Source organism: Bufo gargarizans, chromosome 4 (genome assembly GCF_014858855.1).
Source record: "Bufo gargarizans isolate SCDJY-AF-19 chromosome 4, ASM1485885v1, whole genome shotgun sequence".
NCBI lineage: Eukaryota > Metazoa > Chordata > Amphibia > Anura > Bufonidae > Bufo > Bufo gargarizans.
In genome coordinates, this window is record NC_058083.1 from 248319288 (window position 1) to 248333809 (window position 14522).

The following is a 14522-nucleotide window of genomic DNA, read 5'->3' on the forward strand; positions in this document are numbered from 1 at the left end:
CATGAGCTGCTTTGGGTGCCACCCTGCTGTGAACATGGTTACTCCTCCTCATCCTCCTCCTCCTCCTACAGAACTGTGCCTTGGCTGGACAGTTGTGTACCTGGCCTCTGTTGGTGCAGGAAGCCACCCTTCGAGCCACTTGTGAATGACTGGCCTGATAACCATGGAAATGATCCTCCTGTGCCACATCCTCTTCCATCGTCGCCCAAAGTGTTTTTTCAAGAGACATAGAAGTGGGATAGTAATGCTGAGGACGACATTATCGGTACTGGCCATGTTGGTGGAGTACTCGAAACAGCGCGACGCGGCACACACGTTTCGCATGGAGGCCCACTCGTTGGTAGTGAAGTGGTGCTGTTCTGCAGAGCGACTCACCCGTGCGTGCTGTAGCTGAAACTCTATTATTGCCTGCTGCTGCTCACACAGTCTCTCCAGCATGTGCAAGGTGGAGTTCCACCTTGTGGGTACGTCAAATGAGGTGCTCAGCTGGAAGGCCGAAGTTACGCTGCAGCGCAGACGGGCGAGCAGCAGCAGGGTGAGACCGCCGAAAGCACGCAGAGATAGCCCCTTCTTTCTGCAGCAGCTCTGACATATCGGGGTAATTTTTCAGGAACCTCTGCACCACCAAATTCAGCACATGCACCATGCAAGTGATGTGCATCAAACCGGCTAGGCCCAGAGTTGCTACGAGATTTCGCACGTTATTGCACACCACCAGGCCGGGCTTGAGGCTCAGTGGCACCAACCACTCATCGGTCTGTTGTTTTCATGCCCATCCACAGCTCCTACGTGGTGTGGGTTTTTCCCCCCAAACATATGAGTTTCAAAACTGCCTGCTGTCGTTTTCCCCTGGCTATACTGAAGTTGGTGGTGAAGGTGTTACGCTGACCGGATGAGGAGGTGGTAGAGGAGGAAGTTGAGTAGGAGGAGAAGGCAAAGGGAAATATCCTGCAATCTTCGGTGGTGGAAGGACATGTGCCAAACCGCTATCCGCCTCAGGGCCAGCTGCCACTGCATTTACCCAGTGTACAGTTAGGGAGATATAATGTCGGTGACTATGTGGACCTTGCCACAAAAGGAAGTTGTGCAGTGCACACCTAATTTTGTCCACCACTTGGTTGTACAGGGCAGGGATGGCTCGCCTGGAAAAGTAGTAGTGCCTGGGAACCATGTACTGTGGGACAGCCACCGCCATAAGGTTTTTAATTCTCAGTCTCCACCAGATGGAATGACAGCATTTCAAAGGCCAGGAATTTTGAAATGCTAGCATTCAGGGCCAGGGATCGCGGGTGGGTAGGGGGGTACTTCCTCTTCTCTCCAGTGTTTGGAAGATGGACAGCTGAACGCTTCCATGAGACAGTGTGGAGATGCTTGGTGATGGTGACGGAGGTGGTGGCGTTGCTGCCACATCCTCAGTTTGCTGGGCGGCAGGTGCCACTGTCACTCCAGAGGGAGAGGAAGAGGCAGAGACTCCAGCAGAAGAGGGAGCAGGAGGAGCCTGGGAGCTTTCGTGGTTTTTGAGGTGTTACTCCACTGTAGCTCATGCTTTGCATTTAGATGCCTGGTCATGCAGGTGGTGCTCAGGTTTAGAACATTTATGCCTCGCTTCAGGCTCTGATTGCACAGCGTGCAAACCACTTGCGTCATGTCGTCAGCACATTGTCTGAAGAACTGCCACGCCAGAGAACTCCTTGGAGCCGGCTTTGGTGTGCTCAGTCCCTGGGTGTGGTGGGCAGTAGGAGGCGTACTGGCTGGGGGACGGCCACTCTGCTTTTGCACCCTGCTCCCTCTTTTGTTGTGCGGCTGGCACTGTGTGACCACCACCTCTTCTTCCGAACTGCACACGTTACTCGCATGACCTTGATTTCCTGTGGGGTCTAGGACCTCATCATCCTCCAAATCATCTTCCACCCACTTTTCACCCCTGTCCCCCTTGCCGGTCTGCACACTGCAGAAAGCTGCAGCAGTTGGCACCTGTATTTCGTCATCATCAGAGACATGCTACGGTGGTCCTCCCATGTCCACATCCTGAAACATAAGTGGTTGGGCATCGGTGCACTCATTCTCTTCCACTGCTATGGCAGGGCTAGGTGGATGGCCCACGGAAACCCCCCCTAACAACATAATCATAAAGCATAAGAGACAGCTGCATGACTTGGGGCTCAGACTGCTTGGCTGATTTGCAAGGGGGTGAGGTGAAAGACAGATGCCCATGGGCTGCAGGTGCTAACTCTGTGCTTTCAGCTGGGGACTGGGTGGGGGACAATGTGAAGGAACTGGAGGCACTGTCAGACACCCAATCTACTTGTTCTGGCCTCACCATTCATACACCGGTAATCGGGACTACAAAATAACGCTGAAGTTTTTGTCGTCTACTTGCACCTGAGGAAGGTGTATCATTTAGGCTTGTAGCTGGCACAGATCGACCACGTCCTCACCCTGAAACAGGAGCTCCACCAACAGCAGCATCACCACGACCAGGGCCACGTCCCTTATTTGATGCTCAGTGCAGGTGTTCTTCACGCAATAAATGGGTATATGACGCGCACCTAACTAACAGACGGATTAACTATATTAATTCCCCTGTCACGTATGCAATGCAGGTGTACCTCACGCAAAAATTGGGTATATTTCACCCACCAAACTAACAGATGAATTAACTATGTCAATTTCACTGTCACGTACGTATGCAGTGCAGGTGTACCTCACACAAAAATTGGGTATATTTCACCCACCGAACTAACAGACGAATTAACTATATCAATTTTACTGTCATGTATGCAATGCAGGAGTACCTTGCACAAAAATTGGGTATATTTCACCCACCGAACTAACAGCCGAATTAATTATATCAATTCTACTGTCACGTATGCAATGCAGGTGTACCTCACACAAAAATGTGGTATATTTCACCCACCAAACTAACAGATGAATTAACTATATCAATTATACTGTCACGTACGCAATGCAAGTGTACCTCACACAAAAATTGTGTATATTTCACCCACCGAACTAACAGACAAATTAACTATATCAATTTACTGTCACGTGTGCAATGCACGTGTACCTCACACAAAAATTGGGTATATGTCACCCACCGAACTAACAGACAAATTAACTATATTTATTTCCCTGTCAGGCATGCAATGCAGGTGTACCTCACAACAAGAATGGGAATATGTCACCCACCAATCTAACAGACGGATTAACTATTATGTTTTTGTGTCCGGGGTACAAAGATGGTGGATTGCCCCCACAAAAAAATCGCTATAGGTCACCCACAGAATTAACAGCCAGATTTAGTATTTTATTTCTGTTTCAGGGGTGCAAAGCTGGTGTATTGCACCCACAAAAAATCTTTATACTGTAGGTCACCTACAAAACAAATAGCCAGATTTCTAACTCTCTCCCCCAGTTCAGCTGCCTGCTTCCTGTCCCTGCAATAATCAGAGCTGATGGGCGGTGCTACACGTGATTCAGCTTTTATAGAAGCTGGGTCACATGATGCACCGGCCAATCACAGCCATGCCATTAGTAGGCATGGCTGTGATGGCTTCTAAGCGCCTACAGCTTAAAAGCTTATTGATTGGCTGCCCTGCAGCCGTTCAACAAGCTTTTTAAATGCCCAAAACACCAAACATGAACCCAAACTTTTCCAGCAAAGTTCCGGTCCAGGTACTCAAACTCGCAAAGTTTGGTACGGACCCAAACTTTACAGTTTGGGTTCGCTCAATACTGGTCCTTAACTCTTGTATGCCTTTTTAATGTGCAAACGTTTAAAGCAATATTTCACCTTTTAGAAGGTCAAATTCTTACTTATTTTTTTCGTTTAATACTTTGGCCATTGTTTTTTGGCTTTTTAGGGCACAGAGACATTTTAATGCAGTACCAAGAGAGACTAAGTATATTTTCATTTTAAACATTGTATGTAGTGGAAAATCGCTTTGTGGTCAGTTTGAAAACTTTTATGATTTTTATGATTTGCTTTTGAAAATATAGTGGCATAATTTTTTTTAAATGAACAAAAATTATGAAAAAAACTATGTTTAACATAACATAAAATGTGACTTGAACAATAGGTCATTTTCTGATTACCCATTACCTTTAACCTTGTATCCAAGATTGTGGTATTTTTCTTTGTGATATGCAGCAGAGCATATTGTACAGGCTTAGCTAATCTTTTAAGGGTGTTTTTGTCAACACACTGTTGACTTGTTGCTATAGCAGCCATCAAAATTATGAATGAAGCTGTGGACTAAAATACAGCTTATGATTTGTACAAGTTAAGTAGAGCAAATTGACTGAACCTTATCATGTAGATTATGCAGTGTTATATGTTGAAAATGGAAATGTACACATGCTTTCAATTAAATTACCATACCAGGTTACCATAGATGAACCCCGACCTTGCGTGTAAAGCCTTTGCTTCATTCTCAGTAAAAGATAGACACTTACTGGTATAACATGCATTTGGTTGTGTAGCTGATATACTATAAAAACATTGTGGTGGATCTGTAAGGACTATAAAAAAAATGTGTATTCTGAGTGACTCTAGAGTTGATAAGCGACTGGGTCACGTCAACATTTAAAAGATAATAGTTCCAGATGGAAATGCTCTGCTTTCCATCTGCATATTTACTATATATATATATATATATATATATATATAAAGTATAGGGAGATTTTAATAAATCTCTCCTTTTTACCCGTACACCACTCAAGGAAGTATGACATTTTCAAGTCATGTTCCAAGGTCATTGTACCCTGAATAGTAAACATTTGGCAGAAGGTGCACTGAAGAAGAAGTAGAGTAATCAGGAATATAACCAATAATCACCAGAAGACTGGTCAGAATCTGGACATGATAGGTCAAAGTTAGAAGTAGGACAACAGGTACCAAGAGGAAGACAGAGGCAGAATCTACTAATGAAGCCAAGGCCAGGGTCAGAATCAGAGTCAACATACCAATCTGAAAGCCAAAGGATGTACCTTAATTTGAAGGTGAAGTGTTAGGGCCAGAGTTCCTTTTGACTATGGCATGATGACAAACATTATCATGGAGTGTTAGTTGTCTTAATTACTCAGTGCAACTGGCAGCAGAGAGAAGATCCACAAATCACTACTAGGGCTATGGCTGACAGCAGAAGTCATTTTTGCAATAGAAAGGTTGCCTAGCAAACTGTAATGGGCAGTGGCTGCTGGACCTGCTACTGGTATGGAGAATACTGAGTAACAAATTAGTACCAGATTGCTGGTATACTGGGAGATATACTGGTTTATGTATTTCCTGCCCAAGTGCCAGTTTTTACCCTAGTGCAGGTCTGTTATATTTTTGAACTGGACACATGTTGTCAAAGAACATGATGCAAGCTTTAAAACATCAAGTTAAACCTGGAAAAAGTTGAGCTTTCCCTGCTGATTACTGCTTGTTCCTAAAAAGTAAACCAAGCTCGACTTGTGGCGATCAGTTAATTGCTAGGACAACAATGGCACACTTTAAGAAGGAGTTATCCAGATGAGTTAACCTCTTTAAAATGATACTGTTATTTCATATTTTCAGAGTAATAATTGACAGGAATGCAGACTAACATAGGTTTCTGTTCTGAAGAATGTTTTTTAGCAGAGAAAAAAGTCCTGCATGCATGACTTTTCTTTCCACTGTTTTTAAAGAATTCTGTAATGGAGGCCCAGAATGGAGCCTCCAATACAGATGTGGATATAGGCTAATGCCAATCTTAGGTTTAATTTGAATGTAAACTTGTAAAAAGATAAATGAAAAAAATCCATGTTCATCTAGTCCAGATAAAAATGTTACTAAATACCTGTTAGTGTAGGGAAGTATATGTCTTCATGGATGTCTTATGGATGTCTATATTGGTAAAGGGAAGTAATGGTACCTTAAATGATAGTGTAGAACAGTAGATGGGTTAATAATTTAATCTGTGATGGTCTAGTGTAGAGAAAGGAGTAACAAAGGCATCTTTTATGGTCTAGGGTAGTGCAGGGATTAATGCTAACAATTTTGGGTGTCCTGATGGTAACAGAGTTAGTGTTAAAGGGGTATTCACTTGACTAATGTAAAAAATAAAAATCAGACATCATATAGTACGTAACAATCTCTTTATAACAAAGCTAGAACCAGCCCTGTTCCTCACATGAATATAGAGATCTACCCATTCATTGCTGTGCTAGATTTATATCAAGCTGACAGCTCAGGGGAGTGTCTTATCTGCTGCAGTTAAGGAGGCGTGTCCATTCTGCTATAGCTCTCTCCTTATCACAGCTCAGGGGGCAATTGAAGGATTAAACTGAGCATGTGCGGCCTTCTCAGTGAGCTGGACAAAGAAATGAGAAAAAAGCAAACAGCAGATGGCACTATACAGATACATTTTCAGTGGCTGTGCAAAATTTTTAATTACATGTCGTTACAAAAGCATTCAGATCCATGTGCTGGTTTGAAAACTGTAGAATATTTTATTTGTGGGACAGCCCTTTTACTGTCACTGGTTGTCAAGGAAAGTAAAGTTATTGTTTAAATCTCTAGTGACAGTAAATGAGGTTAAGAGTATGGTTTCTACTGGTTGCCTATCTCGACCTAACCGAAATTAGCTCTTTTTATACTACGCTGATGAAAGTGAGAGTCAGAGAGGCAGAAAGGTGAGAGTTCTGTGGTCAAATAGCAATGGCCCCAAGTACTGTAGCTGGCAGTGAAACAGACTGTGTTTCTTCGCCACTGTCACGCTGCTGAAAGCCCCATTCTCAGGGCTCGCTTGGAACAAAAGTTTACTCTTCTAATGTCAATCTTGATCAAAATACAGCTACAGAACAACAAACGACTCTTGTCCATGAAAGCTTACACTGTATGGGGTATTTATGGTAATGAAATGCTAATTCAGTTGTACTTTTTGTAATTCCACACAGCCTTTTTTATTAATCTAAAAATACAGTAGGTATATATATGTATATATATATATATATATATATATATATTAAAATATAAATATTTCACTTACCTAAAGCGTAGAACCTGTATTTCCTTAAACCCTGGAAGATTTTCAAACACCTTTTGCATCTATTGTAAGAAACAAATATATTTCTTTAATAAACTAGTATCAGGAGAGAAGCATCAAGACCAGAGAAAAGGTTTAGTTCACACATCAGCACTTTATATATTTTATTAATGTTCCATTTTTTTCCATTACTTGAAAGTGTGATAGTTTATCAGATTTTGCTTCAGCTCAAGAACCATCTCATATTTGATGCGCTGTCCATCTAGTCATGATTTAAACTAAGTAATACAGAGCACCAGGCAATCAATAAAATGTGAGACAGGGCCAGGATAAAGAGTCATGACAGCACATTATAGAGATGGGTATTGACCTGAGTAAGTGGGCCAGTATGTCTATTGTGGTCCTTGATTTCCATGCTTCTAAAGAAATAAATAATTGTGCCTTGTTCCACATTGTATATGTACAGCTTAGCAAAATGCTCAAATTGGTAAAGTATAAGAGACTTGTATTAGCTTTTTTACACGTTTTGGGGGGGCTGGCTAGCATTGCTATAAATAGTTACGTAGCTACCAATTAGAGGTCATGCAAATGTACTGAACAAGGTGACAAATTGTCACCCACTGTTTGCTATGCTTTAAGCATGAAGGTAAAATGGTTTCCACTGGCCATTAAAGGGGTTCTTTGTTTTAATAATGCCTTTTTTCTTTGCCCAAAGTACTCTGTATGCCTGTTTTTTCATGTCAGCACTTTCCTGCCCCTATGCCAGTGATGGCTAACCTCCAGCACACCAGCTGTGGTGAAACTAAGTATAATGCCCAGCATACTCCATTCATTTATTTGGAGTTCTGAGAACAGCCAAGCAAGTGTGCATCTTGGGAATTGTATGTTTACCACAGCAGGAGTGCTGGAGGTTAGCCATCACAACCCTACGCTCAGGATGTTTACATGCAGGACTTCCTATTTTCACCTACCTCCTTTCTAACCATATCTAACTATATGAGGGCTTTCTAACCAAACCCAACATGCTTTGCTCTGTAATGTTTCATAAGGCTTGATCCACTTAGCTAACATGGAGAGGGGAGGTGTAGAGGCATGACTATTGCAGAGAGACCAGTGTGGCCAGTGGAACAAGCCCTGAGAAAAATTACTAAGTAAAGCATGCTGTGTTTGGTTGGAAAACCTAGCAGGAACGAGATGAAGGAAATCCTGAATGTAAACATGCAGCCTAGAAATAATACAAAAAGGGGAAGGAAATTGCTGATATGAAAAACAGGTATATGGGGCAATAATACAAAGTTTTGGGGTATTCTGAGCAGATAAAATATTTATTATGAAACCTGAACTCCTTTAAGGGGCATTTGTAAGGAGATTTGTACATATGAAATAATGAGCCCCTAGGAGAAACAGGGGCATTGCCATTACTCCTAGAAGGTTAGCTCTCTCTGCAACTGCCATGCCTTCTGCACTTTAATTGAAAGGACCAGGCAGTATAAACGTGATCACATCTGGTCCTTACTTCTCCTAAAGTCAAAGCGCAGGGGTGCGGCAGAGGGAGATGAGCTTTAGGAGTAACAGCAATGTCCCCATTGTTCCTAGAGACTCATTTTCGTATATTAAAGCATATTTTTAGCAATGTGAGAACTAGAGATAAGCGAATTTCATATTTAGAAATTCGTTCACACTTTGTTTACTGGTAAAAAGTGAATTGCGTTATGGATTCCATTACCACGGACCATAACGCAATTCTATGACGGAATGCATAATGGAATGCCTTTAGAGGCATTCTGTTATTCATTCCGTCATAATAGAAGTCTATGGGCTGCAAAATGGATCTGTTCCGTTTCCGTTATGCAGGGGAGTCCTAGACCACTGATGAAATGTTCACTAATCACATGGCCTAAAGGCAGCTCAGTTCCATTCAAGTGAATAGGGCTGAGCTGCCATAACAAGCACAGCCATTGTACAATGTAAGGCACTGTGCTTGGTGAGCAAGGAGAACGCCACAGCACTCACTGGAGCGCCAGAACCTTCTCAAACAGCTGATCGGTGGGATTCCGGGTGTTGGACCCCCACCAATCAGATACTGATGACCTATCCAGAGGATAGGTCATCAATATATAAGTCTTGGAAAACCCTTTTAACCCCTTCCTACACTGTAACTTAATGCAGCCATAATATCTTTCCCTACTGTCCAGGGAGATATATAGCTATATATTTCTATGAATTTAGAATGAATGAAAGGAGTCTGGGCTAGTCCACCTATTAGATCACAATATCAGCACTGGTAAGAAAGCTACTGAGCATGTAAGTCCATCAGTGAATGCAAGAGGTAGACCAGAAGGATAATCAGCAGGTCGCGCTACCAAAGAGGAACATGTAATGTACATAAAAATTGAACAATATTTCAATTGAGTATATTACAGTAATGCTTTAATTAAAATGCACTGTTCATTGCATAAGAAACATTTTTGTAGGATAACCCCTTTAAATGTGAACTTTACACTAACTACAAATAATTAGACAGTATTCACATTATTTCCACTTATAAGCAGCAGCTAAATGGTTATTGGGTGCTGTGGTAGACTCTTATACCTGAACTATGGCCTTATCTCATGGGGGCACTGGAGCTGTTTTTGCCGTTATAGGGGTCAATGTGTTTTTTTTTTTTTTTTTAAGGGCTTGGTTCAAGATGCCCTGACAGCTGAAAAATTCATGGCTTGTGAAATCCCTGACACTCAGTTATCACTAGTTATGAGGGGCATATGCAATATTCGAATTCGCGATATTTCACAAATTTTTGGCCGAATATTCGCTATAAATTCAAGAATTCATGATATACAGTCATTGTTTACTTGATTGCGAAAATCGGAAATGTGATAAATTCGCGATTAGAATATTCAAGACTATTTGAGAATACGAATATATAGCACTATATTCTAAATATTCGTGAATTCTTGAAGTGGCGATATTCGCGATTAAAATTAGCGATTTGAATATTCGCACTCAACACTAGTTATCACCTGGTTATGCATTTCCCCTGCAGTGAACAGGTGCTTCTGAGCTAAGAAGGTGCATGCAGCATGCTTTTGACCTCCATGACAGATACTCTTCAATAAACTTTTTGGTATGGCTTGAGCCAAATTTAAGATTTATAGTTTTGCAGCTTCACATGCAACTTGTTACCCAGGAGAATTACTATATAAGCAAATTGTAATGAAAAATATCCTCTTTAGTCCAAATACTTCTCTCTAATATGCAAATACTTTTCCAGCAGATGCCTGCTAATGAACTACAGTAGCTTGTCATTAAAATAACTGAAAGTTAACAAGTAGGCTCCAGTAAATATTTACATTTACATAAATAATTTATATTAAGCTATATTATTTATGCAAATTCAACTTTACTTTCTTACGAGGTGTAACAAGTCGTAGAGATACTGAAATACTAGCATAGGTTTTCCTTCTGGCAAGTACCGACTGAGAACAAGTTGAATAATATAAGTATCAATACCAACAGCAAAAGTTGCTGTTATATGGCAATATGTGCATGCAAAGGGGCATTTCTGAATTATAAAATGCGTATTTTTTCTCCTTTGTGTGTTTGTAGCAAGTATTGCTTTACTGTAATATTACTTTTAACTATAACTTTATCACATTATTTAACCAGAAAAATTAACACACATTGACAGAAAATTTTAAAGTTAGGGCACTCAGAATATTGTGACGCAAAAATATACAGTACAGACCAAAAGTTTGGACACACCTTCTCATTCAAAGAGTTTTCTTTATTTTCATGACTATGAAAATTGTAGATTCACACTGAAGGCATCAAAACTATGAATTAACACATGTGGAATTATATACATAACAAAAAAGTGTGAAACAACGGAAAATATGTCATATTCTAGGTTCTTCAAAGTAGCCACCCTTTGCTTTGATTACTGCTTTGCACACTCTTGGCATTCTCTTGATGAGCTCCAAGAGGTAGTCACCTGAAATGGTCTTCCAACAGTCTTGAAGGAGTTCCCAGAGATGCTTAGCACTTGTTGGCCCTTTTGCCTTCACTCTGCGGTCCAGCTCACCCCACACCATCTCGATTGGGTTCAGGTCCGGTGACAGCACCCATCACTCTCCTTCATGGTCAAATAGCCCTTACACAGCCTGGAGGTGTGTTTGGGGTCATTGTCCTGTTGAAAAATAAATGATGGTCCAACTAAACGCAAACCGGATGGAATAGCATGCCGCTGCAAGATGCTGTGGTAGCCATGCTGATTCAGTATGCCTTCAATTTTGAATAAATCCCCAACAGTGTCACCAGCAAAGCACCCCCACACCATCACACCTCCTCCTCCATGCTTCACGGTGGGAACCAGGCATGTAGAGTCCATCCGTTCACCTTTTCTGCGTCGCACAAAGACACGGTGGTTGGAACCAAAGATCTCAAATTTGGACTCATCAGACCAAAGCACATATTTCCACTGGTCTAATGTCCATTCCTTGTGTTCTTTAGCCCAAACAAGTCTCTTCTGCTTGTTGCCTGTCCTTAGCAGTGGTTTCCTAGCAGATATTCTACCATGAAGGCCTGATTCACACAGTCTCCTCTTAACAGTTGTTCTAGAGATGTGTCTGCTGCTAGAACTCTGTGTGGCATTGACCTGGTCTCTAAGCTGAGCTGCTGTTAACCTGTTAAGCTGTGAGGCTGGTGACTCGGATGAACTTATCCTCTGCAGCAGTGGTGACTCTTGGTCTTCCTTTCCTGGGGCGGTCCGCATGTGAGCCAGTTTCTTTGTAGCGCTTGATGGTTTTTGTGACTGCACTTGGGGACACTTTCAAAGTTTTCCCAATTTTTCGGACTGACTGACCTTCATTTCTTAAAGTAATGATGGCCACTCGTTTTTCTTTACTTAGCTGCTTTTTTCTTGCCATAATACAAATTCTAACAGTCTATTCAGTAGGACTATCAGCTGTGTATCCACCTGACTTCTCCACAACGCAACTGATGGTCCCAACCCCATTTATAAGGCAAGAAATCCCACTTATTAAACCTGACAGGGCACACCTGTGAAGTGAAAACCATTTCAGGTGACTACCTCTTGAAGCTCATCAAGAGAATGCCAAGAGTGTGCAAAGCAGTAATCAAAGCAAAAGGTGGCTACTTTGAAGAACCTAGAATATGACATATTTTCAGTTGTTTCACACTTTTTTGTTATGTATATAATTCCACATGTGTTAATTCATAGTTTTGATGCCTTCAGTGTGAATCTACAATTTTCATAGTCATGAAAATAAAGAAAACTCTTTGAATGAGAAGGTGTGTCCAAACTTTTGGTCTGTACTGTATATCACCGGCATTGTTAGAAAATAAAGGTAACGTTATTTATCCCACACAGTCAATGGGTCAATTTAAAACACAAAATGCTATTGCAAAATTGATGTTCTTTCCCATCCTTCCCCCCAAAAAGGTAAACATAATAAATAATCCTGGTTAACACTCCAAAGATGCCAGGCAATGCTAATTCAGCTAGTCACTGCTTGAGTCAGGTCACCATGATGATAAATCATAAAGTCTAGTCTGACCATTGTACAGCAATATGTCTGAGCCCTCTTCTCTTTCAGTAACATCTAAAGGTATATTTGGATTAAGAAGTTTAAAACTGCATCAAAAGCTCCTTAGAAAAAAATGCATGCGGTTTTGCTGCAAGATTCAATGCAATACATAAACGTGTTTAAAAAAATGTGTCTCACCTATAAAAGCCACAACCACATGAAGAACTACTGCAGAACCCCATGCCTTTATTCAGATGTGGCTTTAAACTAACCACGATGTGTGTATATACCATAAAACACGGGTCTCACCTTTCAGTGCAAGCCCCCATACCTAGCAAGCTCTACCTTACGGCTCATACACATAACCAAGGTTTTTGTCTACATCTGATGCACATTTTTTGTGGATTTTATAAACTCAGTGCTTTTTTCCTATACAGCTCTGCAGAGGAAGTGACATCATCAGGGGCAAGCACTTTCTTGTAAAAAAATGAATGCAAAAAAAAAAAGTCATTAAGAATGCCAGGTGTAAAAGAGCACACTAGTCAGGCTTTTTATTTATTTATTTATTTATTTTAAAAACAAAAACACTCCGTGAACAAAGCTGTGTGTGAGGAGACCCTGAGACAGTTTGTTAGCATCTTTTGGTACTTAGCTCTTTTTTTTTTTTTTTTTTTTAAAGAAGCATTCTATGGGTATGAAAACATTCACATGTTTTTCCGTAGACTTCTTTATTAGAAAAAACAAAGGAGAGTGAAAGACCTAATGTGGCAGCAGCCTTAGTTTGGCTTATGAAACAGCAGGAGTTTTCCAGTAATTCTCCTGTTTTCAGTTGTGACCCACCGTGTGTATGAATTAATGAAAGAGTCATATCCATTTGTTGCCCACTGCTCTGGTCCTGCACCTTGGCTCCAGTTTGGTCATATTCTGGTCCCTGGCTTGTTTAATTCCAGCCATGGCATGAATAGGGTCATGTGTACCATTGGACGTAAACAAGCCAGGGAAAAGAATATGGCCTAATGTGACCCAGGGCACAGGAGTGGAGAAACGGCCAGCACATGAATATGACTCTTTCATTAAGTTATACGCCCTACAGGGCATTAATAAAAACTTAAAAATTCCTGAAAAACCTTTAATAATTCTATTGTACTATTCAGTCCTAGCTCTTTAATACCCTCTTTAGTTAGACTTTTAGTATGGCAAACAGTCTTGTTTAATTTTTTCATTCAGACCATTTACTGCGACCAGAAAAAGTCCCCTGTAGTGATTCAAGTAGACCGCCACAAATTACACTAATCAATGCAGTGGTCTTCTCTTTATTCAAGCCTTTGAATGTAGAGGGAAAAAAAACAAAACACCTCTGCCAGCCTGGGGAATGTCAGCTCCAGTAAGAAGGGGACCAGGAGTGCAGGATGGGCCAAAAAGGTACTGATAGTGGGAGACTCAATCATTATGGGTACAGATAATGCAATCTGTCACAAAAAAACAGGATCATTGAACAGTGTGTTGTATTCCTGGTGCTGGAGTTCGATATATCATAGATCAGGTTGAAAGACTACTGGGAGGGGCTGGCGAAGATCCAGTAGTCATGGTTACACATTGAAACCAATGACAAAATTAGAGTTAGGTGGGGAGTTCTTAAAAATAAAAATAAGGGACTTAGGTCTCAAGATCAGGGCAAGGTCCTGTCTAAACCCCATGCTTTGGTAAGATATAAATAAGGGAAATGAACATGTTGAGTCATTGTGGGTAGAAATATGTGGAGGCTAAGACAATAATAAAATATTTATAGGAGTTTTTTATAAGCCACCTAATATACCAGATTCCATAGAGAATCTACTACAAAGGGAAATAGATGAAGCAGCAAAAATTAATGAGGTTGCTATCATGGAGGACTTTAGCTGCCTAGCTATAGACTGGGAAACTGAAACCTGTGGATCTCATAAAGGAAAGAGGTTCTTGGCATTAA

The 14522-nt window shown here is 41.1% G+C and overlaps 1 protein-coding gene across 1 annotated transcript in view; it reads right to left on the reverse strand.

Annotated features, from left to right (window-relative positions):
• Positions 1-14522, reverse strand: part of IMPG1 (interphotoreceptor matrix proteoglycan 1) — a 103919-nt gene that overhangs the window by 25921 nt on the left and 63476 nt on the right. Inside the window, exon 7 of the mRNA XM_044291123.1 lies at positions 7014-7072. Within this exon, the coding sequence (XP_044147058.1) occupies positions 7014-7072 (59 nt within the window). The remainder of the gene's footprint in view (positions 1-7013; positions 7073-14522) is intronic.